Raw genomic sequence first — 18,833 nt, forward strand, 5'->3', positions numbered from 1 at the left:
CATTCTACAAGGTGTGAGCTAACTCCCATCTCTGTCAGTTTCCTACTCAGTAGCAGAGGCTGTATGGTATTGAAGGCACTGGAGAAGTCCCAAAATGTAATCCTCACAGCCCCCTTAGCCCTATCCAGGTGAGAGAGGGATCGGTGTAGCATGTAGACTATAGCATCCTCCACTTCCACCTTCTCCTGGTAAGCAAATTGCAGAGGGTCGATGGCGTGACGGACCTGTAGCCTCAGGTGGTGCAGCAGCAACCGCTCCATGGTTTTCATCACATGTGATGTCAGGGCGACCGGCCTGAAGTCGTTGAGTTCCTCAGGTCTTGATTTCTTTGGGACTATAACACAACTACCTGTTTGTTCCTCTATTCAAATGATTCAAATACGGCTCAGAAAATCTCTAAATATTTGACATACAACATCTTATTTTTAAAGTAACGGAAATAGTTTTCCTGGCAATTAGTTAGTTTTACTATAGAGTAATTCAGTTACTAACTTGGTTACTCTTTGGAAGAAATAGTGAGTAACTATAACTTTTTACCCTTTTTAAAGTCACGTGCCCAACACTGATGATGTTTTTTCAGGCTGAAGAAATATTAAGAGGTTTGCTCCCCCTCTTCTAGCCACTTAGCACACGACTTAATAAAAGCCCCTTTTGCTCTTTGGCGAAACAACTCATCTAGTCGAATTTGTGAGGACAATTATTCTTTTACCTTTGTTGTTAAGGAGTTAAAATCTTTACTGGACAAGTAGGTAATGCCAGATATGATCGTTAACTCATCCTCTTTTCTAGCTTTACCTCTTTTTAGTAGGATTTTGTCGTATTTTTGTTTACTATGTATGGTCTGCCTTTGACTTATAATGTCAACCAGTGGTTGGGGTTTTTTTTTTTTTTTGGGGGGGGGTTGTACTTTGCCTGAATAAAAGCCACAAATGACACCCAAAAATATCAAATCACACGTTTTTTTTGCATGTTCTTTGAAAAAATGTGGGTGAAACAATATCTCAACAATTTCCTACATTCTTAAAAAATGTCCCGGAAAAGCCAAAAAGTAGAACATACCACGTCACTCGTATTGGTCAATGAATGCAATTTGAGTGAATTTGGGTGATAAGTAAACACAGCAACAAATTAAATGAGTTTTTCTCAAATGCAACGCTCATTTGTTGCATGTTTTATTGTATCAAGTAAAGGAAAAAAACGCAATTATATTTTCGTGTTTTCAAAGGCGACGTCACCCCTTTCGCGTATGAAAAAGTCCACCGAGGAGCGATTGGACGAGCCCCACACCTGGCAGCGAGCGAAGGTCCAAACACGTTTGAACTTGGAAGCGAACTTGGTTTGTTTAAGAGACTCAATTAGTCCAAAATTCCGTCAAAATTTCTTTTCGGGTCAAAAATGTAAGCTGACGAAGTGGACTCGTAGGAAGCAACCGGAACGGATAGGTAAAAGGCGCACGCCATGGCCACACAGACCAGGTAGGCACCGACAGCGAGTTGTTCTGTTTCTGGCCATGTTATTTTCTGCTTTTCTTGTTGAAATGTCTTTAGGCAAAGCAACTCGAAAAGAAAATCCATTTCTGACAACCTCCCCCAATTACCCGCTTTATTAATTGCATTTCCCCTGAATAAGCAATAAAAAAGAAACCTCACAAACACAACGCATGACTTATTTACTTACAGTAAGACATATTATGTAGAGAAAAAAAATAATATTAGTGTAGACAAGTTTATTTATCAAGTAAACAACACAAACCATTCTTTCAGCGTATTTCCTAGTACAATATTACAATATTACTATCCATTATCTGCACCACTTATCCTCAATAGGGTCGCAGGGGTGCTGGACGCCATCCCAGCTATCTTCGGGCAGGGGACACCCTGAACTGGTTGCCAGCCAGTCGCAGGGCACACAGAGACAGACAACTCAATCGCTCGCTCATACCTTGTGACAATTTGGACCAACCATCTCATCTCATCTCATTAGCTACACCGCTTATCCTCAGTAGGGTCGCAGGGGTTCTGGAGCCCATCCCAGCAATCATCGGGCAGTGGGCAGGTGACACACTGAACTGGTTGCCAGCCAATCGCAGGGCACACGGGGACAGACAACTCACTCGCTCATTCACACCTAGGGACAATTTGGACCGGCCAATCCACCTGAAAAGCATGTTTTTGGAATGTGGGAGGAAACCGGAGTGCCCGGAAGAATCCCACGCAAGCACAGGGAGAACATCCAAACTCTACACAGGAAGGTTCAAACTCATGACCTCAGAACTGTGCCGCACACGTGCTAACCACTTCACCGCCGTGCTGCCGGAATAATGCATATTTAAGTTTTTTTTTCTCCATTTTAGTAGAAAATGTATAGTGATACTGTATTATATCATATACATTTTCCCTAACAAAGTGAAAAAAATATCTTTAAAAGGTTTGAAAGACGAGACAACAAATACTTGAAAATGAGCTGAACAATTTACCATTTTTTCAATAACAATTTTGCTTTTTTGTACTTTTTATCTTACCAGACTAAGAATGTAAAAAATATGATTGTTTTAAACATTCCTGTAGGAAAGCAAGGAAAATAATATTATCAATGATTTGGAAAAACAGCAAAATGATGTAACATTTCCCACTAAACACAATTTATAAATCCTTAGTCTGTTTTCACAAATCTACTTATAGAGTCCCCACCCTCCAAATACAGTAGTGTAAACAGTGTATAATTCATTTAAATTATTTAATTTAATTTTTATCTCTCAATAGCTTTTCCATGTCAGTCCATTTGACATGGAGGAAGGAAGGTGTGTCAGTTTATATAAAGCCCCCCATGGGGGCCGTCTTGGCCCTGTGGTTGTGTTTTCTTGGCTTTCTACCAAATTGGCTCTGCAGTTGCCGTGACATCAAGCCTTTTGGGCTTCAGAGACGGCTACACCTTCACCCGAAATCTTGACATCTATTGTTGTCAACCAAGAATACCTTGCTGCCACTTTCCAGTGTTTGCTCATTTTTCATTGGCAGCTGTCCGAACAGATATTTTGTTGTATTATTTTATTCTGATGTCGATTTGTGCTCTCTTTGCGATGCTTCACAGCATAAACAACGAAGAAAGGAATCGACTGCGCCTCCAAGCCTGGGAACAGCGGAACCAAGATCGCAGAGCAGCCCAAGAAGCGGCTGTGGAGGATGTGCCGCTTTTCTGCAAGCCGTATAAAGTAAATGCTTTTGAATAAATGGAAAACTAGTTTGTAATGCAAATAACTAACCAAACTAGTCAATCCAAATGTTTCCTTTCACGCTTTGCAGATCACCAAAGGTGACAAGCTCTCAAACAGGATCCAGAGGATGCTGGGCAGCTACGAAGATGTCGATAGTCCAAGCGAGCCCTTGCCAGCTCTTCTAAACTGGCCACTTTCTCAGCCGTACTACAGCAAGCAAGACCGAGACCATAGCGGCGTTTTCCCCTGGCCAGCAACAAGGGCCATCCCCAACTGCTCCACAAACCCTGACAGAACCTCAACCGAGGCTCAGACAAAGATAGAAGTGTCGGATGCTGGCGATCCTCACCCACACTCCTTCCATGAAAAAAGTGTCAGAGATGTCAGCGGAATCCTGCCACCGTCGCAGAGCTTCCCGCCGCTGTCCTCAGCCAAGCGCAAACCCACAGCCTATGTTCGGCCTTTGGATGGTCAGGACCAGATTCTGGGAGGCCCGCTTGAGTCAAAGACTCATCTGGAAGTGGAGAGCAACCATGTTGGTCCTGCCAAGAGCCAAATGTCGCCGTGCCTTCTGGGGGTAAGCAAATAGCACTGTTGATCCAATACAACTTCTGACAGTTTTGGTTCTCCGATTAGGTTTGGGCTTTTCAGAAAGACTTGGGTTTATTTTCATATTTGATGGCAATAAATCTAAATGGAAGGTTTGAGGCAAAGAAAATATGTTTAATGTGGCCACTGGGGAGCTGACCTTTAGTCTCCCTTTGTCCACATTCAGTGTCGGGTGGTGTGAAGTTTAAACTCTAGTAGACACTTAAAAATAAAGAGAAATCAAGTGATTTTGAACATGCAAGGAGGACAGTGAGAGAAGCCTTCACATAACTAATTCCCACTAGTTATAAAGTCCTCTCCTGATTCGTTTCCTTTATTACATATCCTAAGTAACAAAAAAAATCCACCCTAGAGGTTGTGGAAATCAAACGGCAACTTGATCGGCTGATGATGTAATAGTCAAAGCATCAAAAAAAGGAGCACAATAAAAGTCAAAATGACAAATTGACTTCTTATTAAATCAATTTTGCAGGTGTTAAATATTAAACACAGAATAAACATGGATTTTAGGAAATTTGGGTCCACTGCTGACACGTGTAAACTTGTTGTCTGACTCAAAGTGAGAAGATATCCTAAACTCTGAAACATGATGGGGTACCTCTTTTCTGAGAGACAATCATCCGTTGGTTTTGGCATCATTGTGACCAATAATTAAATCTCCGTTCAACCCACTTGAACTAAGTCAACAAAGCATTCTTTCATCTACAGTCAGCATGTCCAATTTCATTCTCAACAGCATTTGAATAACGTTTACCATGCCTCGATTTTTCTCCCTCAGGAGACAAGTGAAGCAGCATGTGTTGAAGATATTTTGAAGGTAAATAGATGTAAATATTGACAACCCCTAACTGATGCTCAGTTATTACATAAAGGACCCCCTGCTGATTTGTGGAACGTGTAGGAGATGACTCAGTCCTGGCCGCCACTATTGACGGACATCAACATGCCCAAATCCAGCCAGGTAATGTCAGCATCATTTTGCACGGATTACACTTTAAATGTGTGTTTATTTTGATGGGTCACGGTTATTTTATTGTACTGGAAACAGTCTGGGTGCAGCTAGGCTGCTTCAGGTTTTTCACATGAAAAGCTGTGATTAAAAAAAATGCCAATCATCTCAAATATCTTTTTTTTTAAACACAATATAACATGAAAAATAAACATGTTAAAAACTAATAAGAAAGTCAATCAGGAATAGTTAAATTAAATGATAATAAGAAGGAAACCACATATAGTTGCTTAGCCTGGAAATAAAAGTCAGTTCTATTGCCTGAATAGATGTTCTGTAACTTAACTTTTTAAACATGAATGGAACAGTGAACATTACTGTTTCAAACACGTGTTTTTGGCTTATTCTTTGATGCTAGAAAAATGATCACAAAACGAGTAAATGCAAAAAATAAAATTAACTAACATTAAAGCCCCAATGTGTAATATTTGACAACTAAATGTCACAGTGTTGTTTGGTGCAAGCGAGGGCCAGTGCCACAGAGCACAGTGTGGTGGCAGGATGCTGGACAAACATGGTAACGACCCTGAGTGGGGATTCCAATGTGTAAAAGAAATACACATTTCTTGACCTATGATTGTTTTTATAAAAATTAACATTTGTATGATAGTTTATGTATGTTTGCCTAGTATTTTTTTGTACCACTAGGAAGCACTATATATTACACACTGTCCCTTTAAAATGAAAATCAAAATAACTTAATGTATGATAAAGTACTGACAAGCATGAAAAAGAGCTAAAAAGTATGTAGAGCTGAAAATAAGTTAAAAAGTACACAATACTTAATAGTATAAAAATGACCCCAAAAGGACATAAAACCCCCAAAACGCCCTAAAAACGACCAAAATACAAAACTAAAAAAGAAAATCGATCAATAAACGACCCCAAGAAAAGATAAAAATTACAACAAAACGACCTAAACGACCCCAAAAAAACACCTCATCTACAATTTCCTTTCAATTTTCAATCTTTCTGTTTGAGCTGCAGGAAGCTGAGCAGCCGTCACCACATCCAGAAGGTCAGCATGAATTGGTTGAGCCATCTGATTTCAGGAGCTTGCGATTCGAAGCCGATGGCTCCAGCTACTCTGACGGCAGCTCCAGATCACAGTCGGACGGTGACGGCGGCACAAGAGAGCCTTGGCCACAGAGAGCGAGCTGCCAGACTTCTTCACATGTATGAAGTTTTTTGTGGGATCAGATTTAGATTTGTTCAAGCCTCTATTTTTTGCTGAATCGTCATATGTTCCAGCCTGATGTTGCAGCGGTATGTGGCGACTGGCAGTTGGGCAACTGGATTTGCTCCAGTCCGCACAATTCTGGTGATGACAGCCAAGAAGAGCCGACCCGACACCTAGGCCAGGCTGTGACACAGTCGACTTACATACGGCACTGCTGCATGCTCTCTCCCGTCAAGGATTCTTTAAAACATCAGGGTTACCACAACAGAGAAAGGACTGAGGATCGCCGCGCCTTAGAAGACTCGGAGGTGACACAGACGGCCCCTTTCTTTGACAAAACCAAAACGGACTGTTTGAAAAATCCTTGCATGGTCAAGGTCCAGGAGGACAACCCAGAGTCCTCCGCCCCACTCGAGCCCCCAAAAAAACGGCGCCACATCCCTAAATCTCCTTTAGGTGGGTGCGCTGGACCTGCCAAAGGCCTGCTCGTCCAGATCAACCTTGCTCTGCTATCAACCGTACCGCGAAAACCACACGATAACACAGAGTCTCCTAAACAGCTGGAGGCCAACCGCATTACTACTTATCCAAATGTGAGTTTTTGAAAAAGTCAATCGAGCGTACGTGCACCTGCAAATGTGTAATTCAACAAATAATGCAGGTGGTGACGGCTGACAAAACTCCTCCCATAAAGAAGCCTAAGCTGGACAAAAAGAGGACCTGGGCCAACAAGGACACTCCCACCCAAGTGAAGTAGGTTCCGTGACAGCGCTCATCATCAAAGGCCGATGGTTAAACGTCCTCTCACTTGCTAGGAGCTCCAGCACTCAGCAAAACCAGCAACACCAGAAACTTGAGAAAAAGCGGTCCGAATTACGAGAGAACTTGGCCAACCACCTGAGGGCAGGCAGACCACCTGCAGGGGAGCCTCACCAGAAATCCCCCAAAACTAAAGACCCCTCCAAACCTCAGCAAGCACGTAAGGTAACGTTACACTTTGGCAAAATTGGAGAAGTCCTCAAGGACAGGATGCTAAGCTATCATTCACATTGACCTGTTTTGGGACGCCAGCAGAAGCAGTGTTTGCCAGGACCCAGGGACATCCGGACTTCTAAACCTCTGCACAGCACCCAGGACAGGTCAGGTCCAACCTGTGTGTCTCTGTCAAATTTGTTGGGAGTTTTCCCCCAACCTGCACTTCCTTCCAGGCATCATCCGGTCAAGCATTACATCAAGGAGGCCAAGCGACTCAAGCATAAAGCCGATGCCCAGGTCCGAGACCATAAAAGCCTGTGAGAGTATCCGAGCATACACAAACCAGAAGGTCTTATTCTCGTTCACAACACTTGAGCAAAGCTTCAAGGATACTAGAAGGGAACTAGCCTTCTGGTTTCAAGCAGCCATGCAGATGAAACAAGGACAGGACAGAAAAGATTACCCAATCATCTCAAATTATTTTCTTTTTTCAGAGTGACAAGCGAAGCAAAGCCTTCAACTACTTGGATGCTGCCATGTTTTTCGTGCAAAGCGGCATGGCCATGGAGAAGGACCCTCTAATCTCTACATCATCCTATACCATGTTCGCTGAGACAGTGGAGCTTCTAAAGTCAGTCTTGCCCAATGTGATAAATTGTAACACCTGAGCCCCTAACTATTGTTGTTCTCCCACAGGTTTGTCCTGAAACTCAAGAACTTGGCTGACGCTTCTGCTCCCCCTTCAGAGAAGGACTTTGTGGCTTTATGGTAACGTCGAGCATTGGACGGCAAACGTTTCTACCATTCAGCTTGTTTTCTGTCATGCTGTCAAGCCAGTGCCGTTTTGAGTCACGTTTACTAGTTAGTGACAAATATGCGCAGGGGAGTAGAAGAGATGTATCCTGGTGGTAACGCATGTCACAGCAGACCCCCGAGATACAACATTAATCCGTCGCGAGGTGGGGATTGTTAACTTGCTGTACGGCAGAAACGGAAACATGATAAAGTGTAGCTCAGGCCTTCCCTAGCAGGGTTCATATGGGTGCTTGGAATCCTTAAAGATGCTTTAATTTTTCTATGTGTTTTCAAGAAATGAAAAGTGCTTTAATTTTGCGTGAAGTGCTTTTTAATGCTTGGAATTGTTGCTGTGTTTCTCAGCAAGTAACACAGACACAGTTCTCTGGTGGCTAGGCTTTGCCATCACATTTCTCTTTGCCTCATGATTAACGGCAGCTGGCATTTGATTGTATGGCATGTTCCTATGAAGCATCATCGCCCCCTACGGGTCGATCCAAAAGAGCCAGATGCATGCTACACCTGAAAGGGCACTATCAAAACGTGTATTATTGCAATGATTACGTATCAATTATGGATATTTATTATGGGCCATACAAAAACTTGGGTAGCATTTCCCGGTGGTAAATTGTGAAAAGAACTTCCTCCACCTGAAAATGTAAGTTACATATTATCCAACACCCATATGGGGAGAGATTTGTCTCAAAAATATTTACACATGTACTGTATAGATCCACAAATATATTTGCGATTGACTTTAATTCTAAAAATCATATTTCTTGACTAATGCACACACAGATTAAAAATTCCTCAGTTTTTCCCTCCTCTCTGTTCAAGAGTCTGGGTGTCATCCTAGACAGTACACTGGCCTTCAACTCTCGTATAACTAACATCACCCGGTCAGCTTACACCTGCGCTCCATCAAGCGTCTTCGGCCTTCTCACCCCTCACACCACTGCCATCCACGTCCATACCCTTGTGACCTCACGCCTCGATTACTGCAATTCCTTCCTCTACGGTTTAATTCAAAAGTCCCTCCGTAAACCTCAGGTGGTCCATAACTGAACGCATCATCACCAAAACCCCCTCTAGCCATCACATCACCCCTGTCCTTCAGCAACTCCACTGGCTCACATCAACCATATAATACCCTGAAATCAACTGCAAAACCCTTCTCTACACCTACATGACCATTCATAACCTTGCCCCTCTCTACCTCTCGGACCTCCTTCACATTGCCACGCTTGTTTTATTCTTACTTTAATGTTATTTGGTACTCTGTGTTTACTGACCTTGGGTGTACTGAAAGGAGTTTTGAAGTAGAATGTATTATTATTATGATTAAAAATCACATATGTAAAATCCAAGAAATATTTGTGGATCTGCAAAAGTAGATGATTCACACAGGATATCTTGTTTTAATGGTACCGGAGAAATTGAACTATTGCTCTGGAAAGTTCTTAAAAAAATTGCTTGAATTTTGGTCACGAAAAAGCTGTATGAACCATTCTACCACAGATGAAAAGGTCCAAATAACAAAATAGTATCTAGTGCAGAGGTGTCAAACTCAAATAGACAGAGGGCTGAATAAAAATTTTGTCTTTAAGCCGAAGGGCCAGACTGATCAAAAGCTGACATTTTAAAGATAAAGTATATGGCTTAGTGAAACTAATAGAACCTACTAAAAAACCTAACAAATATATTCCAATATGATCAGATAAATAAAGCAATATTTTCATGTGGCTGTCAGTAATTTTAATTTTCAACAGGGGCAAAAGACAATTTTTCTTTAATTAACAATCCTCAAAACATGAACGATAAGTAATAGAAGCCGGCATTTTTCAAGGCACATTAGAAACCTAGAATTTCTATTTTAGCTAAAGTGACCTAAATTCAAAGAACGAAAAACGGATTGCAATTTCCATCATCGTGTACTTTTTAAAAATCTAATTTAAATGAAATACAATACTAAAGTAAAAAACTACTAACATTACACTTCCTTGAAAGAAAAGTCACATACAGTGAAAAAATACACGATTTCTTATGTATAATACAATAATATGTCGAGATAATCTCAGAGGCAGTAAAAAAACCTACTCACGGGCAGGATATGGCTCGTAGGCTTTGACAAAAGTGATCCAAGTACTACTTGGGTGTAATACAGGTGCATGGGATCATATAACATCATATACAAATAAACATGTAACGAAAAACAACAATTGTATTTACCGTTGTTGTGATGCGACTTGAGCTGGTACAGTAAAGTAGTGGGCGGATGCAGAGGGGAAAGGAAACTTCAGATTCATATCAAAATTGATATTAAAACTTCCACTTGCAAGGTTTTTTATGCCCTCAGAATCGCCACCTTATTTGGTTACAGCGATGAAACTTGGCGAGGGTATCTATGTGTGTTTTTCTTTGTCCTTGACAATTACATGCTTCGTTTCCATGGTTATCATGTTTTGCTACTCCCTTTAGCATCAATGCAAGCTTTAGACCCATAGTGAATTACTACCAGACAAAGAATACAGTACTGTATCGATGACTGTCATTACAAAACACAAGATTATAAACTGATCAAAGAGAGAGAAATTGAGCATTGTGGGAGTTTGTTCTGAAAATAGCATATCGGCCTTTTTTTTTTTGATACTGTGATGCAAAATAATAGCAGAACAGCATTTCATGACGTCCACCAAAAGTCGGCAGGCATCTCTGAGGCGTATCTTGTCATATGCACAAACACAGCAAATTTAATACAAGTTTTTGAGAATCCAAAATAATTTGTTGCTGGTGTCATATAGGTTGGGAAATGCCATAAAGATGGGCCAGAAAAAGATTTTATCCCACACCGTAATGTGAAAATGTTGTAAGGCCCCCGCCGCATCCCGGGGGTCAAATGTACTCTCAATTTTGGTCACCTCTCTCCATCCACTCTCTGTCTTTAACCGTTTTCCTGCTGGCTTTGATTTCAGTCTGAAATGCCAGAGCATCCTGCAGATGTCTATGTTCGCTCACAGCTACGAAAGTGCTCTAGCATCCTCCCAGACACTCACAGACCACTTTGTAAGTACTTCTCGCCTTGTTTGATTAGTAAAAGATCTTGAAGCCGTTCCCCGTTATTTTCCAGGGTCCCGCACTGGAATCTGTTGGCAGCGCCGCAAAGTAAGTGGCCGTCATTTCGCGCTGCTGTGCCGCCCGTCACACGCATTCCGCAATTCTGTCCTCTCAGCAGGGGTGCGGAAAGTAGTGTGCCGGTTCCTGTGTCCGTGGCGCGGGCGGCACTTTCCTATGTGGACGTCACTACCTTGTTCCTTAGTGCACGGCAACTGTGGGAGCAGGCAGACGAGATGGCGGGCAAAGGGAGTGGTACGTTGAGCCCTTAACGGTTCAGTCCAGTATATAAAGACCACGCTCCAAACTATAGTTAATAGTCAATGTGTTATACCAACCGACCCTGTTTTGGATGTGTTTTTGATTTGGATGTTCATCTCTAAAGAATCCTTTATATGGAAGCTCATGAAACTATGTTAACTGTTGAGACACTTCATGATGAAAACCCACAGAACAAACTTTAAAGACTTAAAAACATCAGCCAAGCACACAAAGTAATTTGATTGGATGGGCAGAACTTTACACATAGCGCTGCACTCACTTATTTCTGCCCAGCCACATCTGCACCAAAGGTGAACGCGTCAGTATCCTTGTTTGCAATATTGTGAAAGTTTTCAAAATAACTGTGCTTGCAGCTTGTTTTGAAACCATTATATATGTAGCTCAAGACAAGCCTCGACGATCTTAAGTAACTTTTGGTGGGAGACAAGTTTAATGTGGTATATTTGTTGATATGGGACACATCTTTGTACCACACATTAAGCAAGGGACGCTGAAACCAGGGGACCTATTGTACTGACATGAAGTCCTTCATTAGTAAGGCAAAGCAAATATTTTTATTTTTTTTCCCTTTTCAGGTCTGATGGCCAAGTTGGACGTCGCAGTTGGCCCGCTGAGCCTGGCGTCCAGCGTGAGCACAATGGTGCGTTACACCCGACAGGGCGTGGCCTGGCTGCGACTCCAATGCCAAAAATGATAAACTGATGAACGGCCATTTGTTCGAATTACCTGAAGTCACCCTTCGAACTTAGCCAACCACGTGGGCAAATTGCCAGTCAATTCGTGCATGCCACAAATTTGTCTGATTCTATATGGAGCATTGCCCAACTAAATCCAAACTCGCTTTGATTGGTGCCAAGCTTCAGTACACAAAAACATATAAGAAGATCACACTTAAAAATCTTTTTTCCCAAATACTCTAATTAACATGAGCCTTGAAACTATTTCTTATGCAATCAGAGCAACTTACTTTTGAATGTATTGGTGTTTTGTGCGCCTCTAAGCTTGGAATCTGTTTTGTGTGTGCATGTTGCTTTTGTTTTAAGGTAGCCAATCTGAAATAAAGTGAAAAATCGTAATTGTTATAAAACTCACTCTGATTTTGTCTGTCCTTTCTGTGCACAATGAGGTCAATAATCGGGAAAATGTTTACTTCGATTTGAACCTGGGTGTTAAAATGTGGCCACTTGATAGAATAATTGCTGGGCTTGATGCGGTTTGTAAACCAATGAAAGCAAAAGAGACTTAGATAGATAGATACTTTATTCATCCCCGTAGGGAAATTCACACTTCCAGCAGTCTACCCCGTTGTTTATTAACCGATGAACATGATGCCCTAGGGGTGCTTGTAGCGAAGTGGATGACGTCACGCCAGTCCAAAAATTCGACATCCCAGCGGCAGATGGAAAACTTTTCTTTGTGAAAATCCAGGAATACACCACCTCGTGTTAGCAAGTCCGCCTCCTCTCCGATTCCCCCCGGCTTTCGTGTCTCTGTTTAGCGGCGTTGAAGCCGGATTGCTCCGGGTAGCTCCGGGTGGCTTCACGTTAGCGTCCGGAATGCTAAACGTGAGCCACGTTTCCGCAAAACACAGCAACTGCGCTCCCTGTGCGCTTCGATGTTTTCCACCAGCACCCGATGATCTTATTTGGTCGTGAGTTAGCATTTACCATGATTACGGATGGTACCGAAGACTTATAACGCCGCTAGCCGCTTCGCTAGCTCCGGCTTTTCTTCCACGATAGGCCCCTTCATCACGCCGGCACGAGAATTTTTCAGGGCAAGGAGTTGAAATTCCTTGAATACACGCATTTCTTGTGCGTTAAAACCCATGTCCATAGGATAGAAGTAATCCATAGTGTAGTTGTCAAAACGGGAAGAAAAAACACCGAAGATAGGAGCAGACAATAAAACAATAGGGCAGCTGCTGAAAAGGCAGCCGCTCGTGGCAGCGCCGCTTTTTTGTTGAAAAGCTTTGTATAAAGATGGGGGTGTCTTCATAATGTTTAGGGACAAACTTGACTGAGCATCGTGATCATTTACAGTTTTTCTTTCTCCCTTTGCGCAAGTGTCAGTTGTTTTTTTTAAATAAACATTGCAAATTAATGTGTGTTCTTAATTCTATGCACTTGGATGGAGGGGCGTCAAAAGACCACAGATCGATTGCACAAAGATTTAATTCTATTCAAACAAATTTAAATGATTGGAAAGCCAATAATAATCCCAACACTCTTTGTGGGGGAAATAATGTGTTATAGGGCAATTTCACCCGCTTCTAGTGTCAACTAAAAGAAAATCTGATAATGAGGGAAATTAAGGTTCGAAACAAGGAAATCGGCGGGCACACCCCCACCTCCTTAACTCCAGCCCAAAGCGCTCCATGGCCAAAATACTAATGATGATAAAGATACAAATCGAAGGAGATTAAGGGCGGTGGAAGAAAAAATGTAAAAGTTCTTTGAACTAGTTGGGTATTGTTAACACATACTTAATATAAAAGATATATTCTTAACTTTTGAAGGATCCCCTAAACGATACGCACCCCACCTTTAGAAATACATAACAATACATACTAGTGAGATATCTTTCGCCTCCTCGATTTGTGGTCATACATTTGCTCGAAAAGAACAGTTGAAGATACACAAAAATACACATCGGTGAGAAATATTTCGCGATATTCTATGGTTAAAAAAAAGATCGGAAAGATAACTTTGAAACACACACACACGCTCGCGCATGCCAACACACGCGCCCACAAGAGAGAAAACGTTTTTTTTTTTCACTTTGCGGTCACAAATTTGATCAGAGAATCCACAAACCATGCACCGAAGAGTCCATACCGGGGAGAAACCTTTTGCGTGCTCTTTTCGGCCAGCGATTACGAGACAGAAAGATCGTCCAACTACACGGAAAAAATCCATACTGGTGCGAAAGATTTTGCCTGTTATAATAATTTACACCTGAAGAAGCATCAAAATATACACTGATAAGAAATCCCTTACCTTCTCCGGTTGCAGAAAGGCTTCAGAATTCCGGGTTATGCCTTATCATTGAATATCTCACATAAACATGCTGCAGGCGTAGCAAGGATTTTAATGTTTATAGTTACCATATACAGTAAACAAAGTCCCAGTGTGTAATATTTGACCACTAGATGGCACAGTGTTCTGGTGTAAGCGAGGGAGCGCAATAGAGCACAGAATGCTAGACAAACATGGTGGCGACCTAGGTGGTGATTCCATTGTGTAGAAAAATATATTTCTAGACCTATGATTTATTTATTTGTTTAATGAAAATTAACTTTAGTATGGTAGTTCATGTATTGAAATCAATGTTTTTTTAACCGGATAAAGATCTATTTACCCCTTGGAGCCACTAAACACATTGTCCCTTTAATATTTTAGTACTGATCATATGTTTTAGAAAAGGCTTCTTTTTTGTCTTCCTCATGGGGTCATTGACTTGCAGGCTACACGACTCATTAACTTATTTACCAGTATTACTATGGCAACCATTGTTTCCCCTTTTCCTGTTGTCATTACACCAATTTGACTCAAGACACATAAGGTGTGTAAGGGTTCAACCACAGGCAAAGATCAAATAGCAGGGACATCTTTTTTTAAATTTCCTGGTTGTTAATGATGCATGCGAGAATGTGCTTGTTAAATATATGTAAAAATACTTATTTTTGGGAAACCACATAAAAAGAGTGGACCATATGACATGTTATGATCACGTGAATATGATTCAGTCTTTGTCTACAAAATGCGAGGTTGCTAAGTTTATATTGTGTTTAATATCGCACATCAGCAAATTAGATTTCATAGGATACCAGTTACTTATTTCGTCGATCATTTTGCACTCTTATTTTATGTTTTGTGAATTACATTGGCCAATTACGTTGCTGTTCTTTCATTTCCAGATCCCTTAGGCTGATCTGCTTTGTAACCTCGAAGATTTAATAAAAAGGTGGTCAGGGGAGGCGCTCGGTATTGGTATGGAGATTTTTTTCTCTCCCTTTCTTTGCAAGTTTAAACTGCATTGATCTATAGATTTTGAGAGTCCACAAAGGAGTCTACCTAAGTTTAAACTTAACAGAAGGTCTGGTTTTATTTTGTGTTTTCTTTTCATTATACTACATTTACTTTGGAGGGTGTCTTGCCAATGGAGTAATTTAGTTCAAAAGCGCCAATGCACCTTAAAAGTAAAATTATTCACATGTACCGGTATTTTTTTAGAGTCTTAAAACAACGCGCGTCTTCCTCAGGTTAAATTTTATGTTATACCAAATATGTCCACAAGAGTTCAGCCTTATGCCGTTCACCTTCCCCTCGTTGATGCCAAACAATCCACTTGCATTGTTCTACCGCTACAATAAGTAGCAAAGCAAGTGTAAAATCTACCATCTTTTGGATAGACAATTTGTTAAGGATATGACAGCGTGGGGGGGGGGGGGGGGTGTTTTAAGGGTTATTGTTCTGTCTTCTTTATTCATTATCCATTATCCGTTATCGGTCAGTTCATAATACGCTGCAAAGCCTAGGAGCCGGGACTCTTAGGCCCAATCCCATTTCTCTCACTCGGCCCTGAGGACCCTCCAGTGAGGTCCCTCGAAGAGGAGTGCCCTCCGCGAGTGAAGTGCAAAGCGGAGATGGTTTGGACAAGACTTGCAAGGTTCCACCCCTGTCCAGGAGATGGCGGTAATATTAATTGGCTGTAGACCTCAGTGACGTATTGGTCTACGTCACATGTAAACAACTCGAGTCTCAACCTGTAGTGTGTCAGTTGGAGAGTTCGTGCAACGTTAAAAATGCCCGCTACTGCTGTGTTATTACCGATTGCCTGAAAGCTAATCATCTTTTCCGTGTCTCCAATCAACGGAGGAGAAATGTGCTATACTGAAGACAGCTTCGGCGCTATGTAGTGCTGATTCATCTTTACAAGGTACGTACACTCATTAAAAAAAATTGACCCGTTCGGTCAAATACAGTAAGAGTTAACATACAATGCACGTTCACATAATACCCTATGTTTGTGTAGACATAAATGGCAATCTACTTATTAGTATCTTAATGCCATTTTATGACATATAGTAGGGGTCTTGAATCTGTGACATGACGAAACGTAAACAAACACAAGAACAGTCCACCTGACCCTTTAGCTGACATAATATCGTCACCAAACTTCCCTGTACGACCCAAAAACCTTAGTTCATAAGGAATTTAATTCAAAAGAGTTGTCATTGAATATAAAAAGGTCATTTCAACATTTTTTCATGATGCTTACATCACAGTTAAAGCGGTCTTTTTCTTTTCTATGCCCACATTTATGTCTAAATTGTTTGTTATCTATTGTGTTCCAGAGTGGCTGTCCCATAAGCGTGGACAGGTTGGACAGGAATGTTCCCATCCTGTGCTTATGGTTGGATGTGGAGTCAGAACTCATTCAGGACTTAAGGTTGAGCAAGGTTATGTGGGCCCTGCAGGAGCTGCTAAAGAGGGAACAGGGCCATGGCTGGAGGTCCTGATCTACGTGTACTGGCTGGTCCACGCTCTGTCCTACCGTGTGGTGTCACGGGTCTTCAGGGTTTCCTGGTCCACCGTACAAATAATTGTCCACAGTTAATATGGAATAAATTGCCCAAAAGCCATATTTTAGGCTCTGGAAGTCAGACCCACATTTGCATTATTTGCTTTTCTGCATTACTATTCAATAAACATCTTCATTTTGAGTAACACCTTGGTGGTTTATTTCATAATGATGTGAGATACTGTGTGTGAACTATGTGACTGTTGGACAGAAAACAACTACAAATCACTCCAGCTTAAATAATAGTTTACTTTCAGAAAAACAAACTCACATTGGGCCAAAATACATAATAGTAAATAAATAATGTGTCACAAATTTTAACAAAAATATACCAATACTTCCATAAAGCTGGAAACAAACTGGAACTTCATTGAGTTCTTAATAAAAAAAAAAAAATCCTTTTATAAAACAAAGGGAAACATTGCAGAGATGTCACTGTTCTGGAAATTTGTCCACGAGCTTCCCAAAAAGGACGGGAACCGCTCAGTTTTGGCCACAGTTTATTCGAGCCTTTTCCTCGCTCCGGCAGACTCCGCTTTCAAAAAGTCAAGGAGTGTATCGTGCTTCCTTTTTTTTCTGGGTGATTTGGGGTTTGGCGCTGGATTAGAAGGTGCCAACGACGTGCCCGGTGGTGTGGATGGCGTGGTAGCTGTGATGGTGACCAGCTCTTCCACGGGACGTTCTATAGTGGCCTTTAGGTTGGGTGGAAAAAACAAGAAATACTTAATGCTGATGTATTGTACAAAACAACTGTGTATAGGATGCTCAACAAGTTGATATGAGACAGGAAATTATAGGATGTGTTCTGGATAATTATTTGGTAGTGAATAGATACAAAAAAATGACATGTTATTCTTATGGCTGTAAGAGCTTTCTATTGGCCAGCATCACATGCTTTAGAATTGTCTCCACATTTGGACAACATTTTGAGAAGGTAATTAATTTGTTTACTTAATATGTGTTTACAGAGAAGGCAGTGGACTATGTGATAGTAATTTGTTTCAACTGTATTTCCACGTGAAATTCGGAGACATTACTCATAATGCATGATGAAAACTAATGCATTCTGATCTCACATGAAAGAATCGTATTGTAAATAAAACACGACACCCGAAATTGTGTGCAGTAAACAAGGGCTTATGTCCAGAACGGTATTCTGACTATGCTCCATGTAGATGTAAAAGCACGACTCGTTTAAGATAAAAACAGGGATGGGCTGAACCGTGATTTTCTGCATAGTTATCCTACTTTACAGATTGTAGCGTGAAGATTTTTTTTGCCAGCTCCCTTGGTAGATTAGTGCACTTCGTAAAGTAGCGATTTTGCAATGTTCGTGTTTTAACGCGAAAATACGATTTTCTATTGCATTTACGTCTAACTAAGATATCTCAATACATTTTGTTGCAAATACATGCGTGGTTGTGGAAAACTACTTACATTTGTGCGGTTCCTTTTCGGGCATGTTTGTTGATATTGAGAATTCGCAAAGCCTTCTGGGTAGTCACTTCGCTGCCAAGTGAGGTCGAGAGCCCCCTCGGTCTTGAAGTGGTTACGACATGGTTTGAGGGCACTTCTGCCTCGGTCTTGAGAGTATCGGGACACACCCCATTTTCACGTGAACGCGCAAACCGAGTGACTAGGGCACATAGCGAGTGAAAGTGCGAAGAATGGGACTCAGCCTTACTATCAGCCAAAAGGCCAAGCTAAGGTCCTAGCCTCAAAGCCTTGCTGCGATCATTGCGAATGCACCGTTCCCGGAGGTACTGCAATACCGGGCCGATGCGTGGAGTGGACAGAGCAAGCTCTTATTCCATCTCCGGAGTGCAAAAATCAACATCACATAAAGTGCACAGTCCGTCACATGCTGACACATCTAGATTCTCATACGGCCAATAATTTCACGATTACGGCATGAGTGTGCAGTTTTCTCATGCGTGAGAAGATAAGCAGGACATTGTGGTTGAGCCTTTTAGAATATTAATTCTAAACAGCAAGCCAACAAGAACACGGCTCCATCCAATTCAACATGGCAATCAACAATGAGCAAAACGAAATATGGTGCGTGCGTTTCG

General features: G+C 41.5%; 1 protein-coding gene and 1 pseudogene across 4 annotated transcripts; one reads left to right on the forward strand and one right to left on the reverse strand.

Moving 5' to 3' along the window:
- Positions 1 to 1,088: 1,088 nt before the first annotated feature.
- On the forward strand, positions 1,089 to 12,266 carry aff1 (ALF transcription elongation factor 1). 4 transcript variants are annotated; one of them, XM_088319921.1, is made up of 17 exons: positions 1,089 to 1,475; positions 3,091 to 3,211; positions 3,303 to 3,791; positions 4,602 to 4,640; positions 4,725 to 4,784; positions 5,814 to 6,008; positions 6,084 to 6,605; positions 6,674 to 6,765; positions 6,828 to 6,996; positions 7,087 to 7,151; positions 7,221 to 7,284; positions 7,482 to 7,618; positions 7,684 to 7,755; positions 10,755 to 10,845; positions 10,910 to 10,944; positions 11,012 to 11,148; positions 11,751 to 12,266. In XM_088319921.1, exons 1-17 carry the CDS (start codon positions 1,459 to 1,461, stop codon positions 11,867 to 11,869), a joined length of 2,424 nt encoding a protein of 807 aa, XP_088176047.1. In that variant the 5' UTR covers positions 1,089 to 1,458; the 3' UTR covers positions 11,870 to 12,266. The 4 variants fall into 4 exon arrangements, with proteins under 4 accessions (XP_088176047.1, XP_088176044.1, XP_088176046.1 ...); XM_088319918.1 differs by having other exon boundaries at positions 1,090 to 1,475; positions 7,084 to 7,151; XM_088319920.1 differs by having other exon boundaries at positions 1,090 to 1,475; positions 7,084 to 7,151; positions 11,015 to 11,148.
- Positions 12,267 to 18,499: 6,233 nt separating this feature from the next.
- LOC148351130 (U2 spliceosomal RNA) lies at positions 18,500 to 18,707 on the reverse strand (annotated as a pseudogene).
- Positions 18,708 to 18,833: the final 126 nt, after the last annotated feature.

The sequence above is a fragment of the Urocampus carinirostris genome, chromosome 16, assembly GCF_059441175.1.
Source record: "Urocampus carinirostris isolate Australia breed hairy pipefish chromosome 16, RoL_Ucar_1.0, whole genome shotgun sequence".
Taxonomy (NCBI): Eukaryota; Metazoa; Chordata; class Actinopteri; order Syngnathiformes; family Syngnathidae; genus Urocampus; species Urocampus carinirostris.

Coding starts and splice junctions, on each gene's coding strand:
- aff1 (XM_088319918.1), top strand. Junction 7,152..7,220: donor CTGCACAGCACCCAGGACAG/GTCAGGTCCAAC, acceptor ACTTCCTTCCAG/GCATCATCCGGTCAAGCATT. Junction 7,285..7,481: donor AGCATAAAGCCGATGCCCAG/GTCCGAGACCAT, acceptor TTCTTTTTTCAG/AGTGACAAGCGAAGCAAAGC.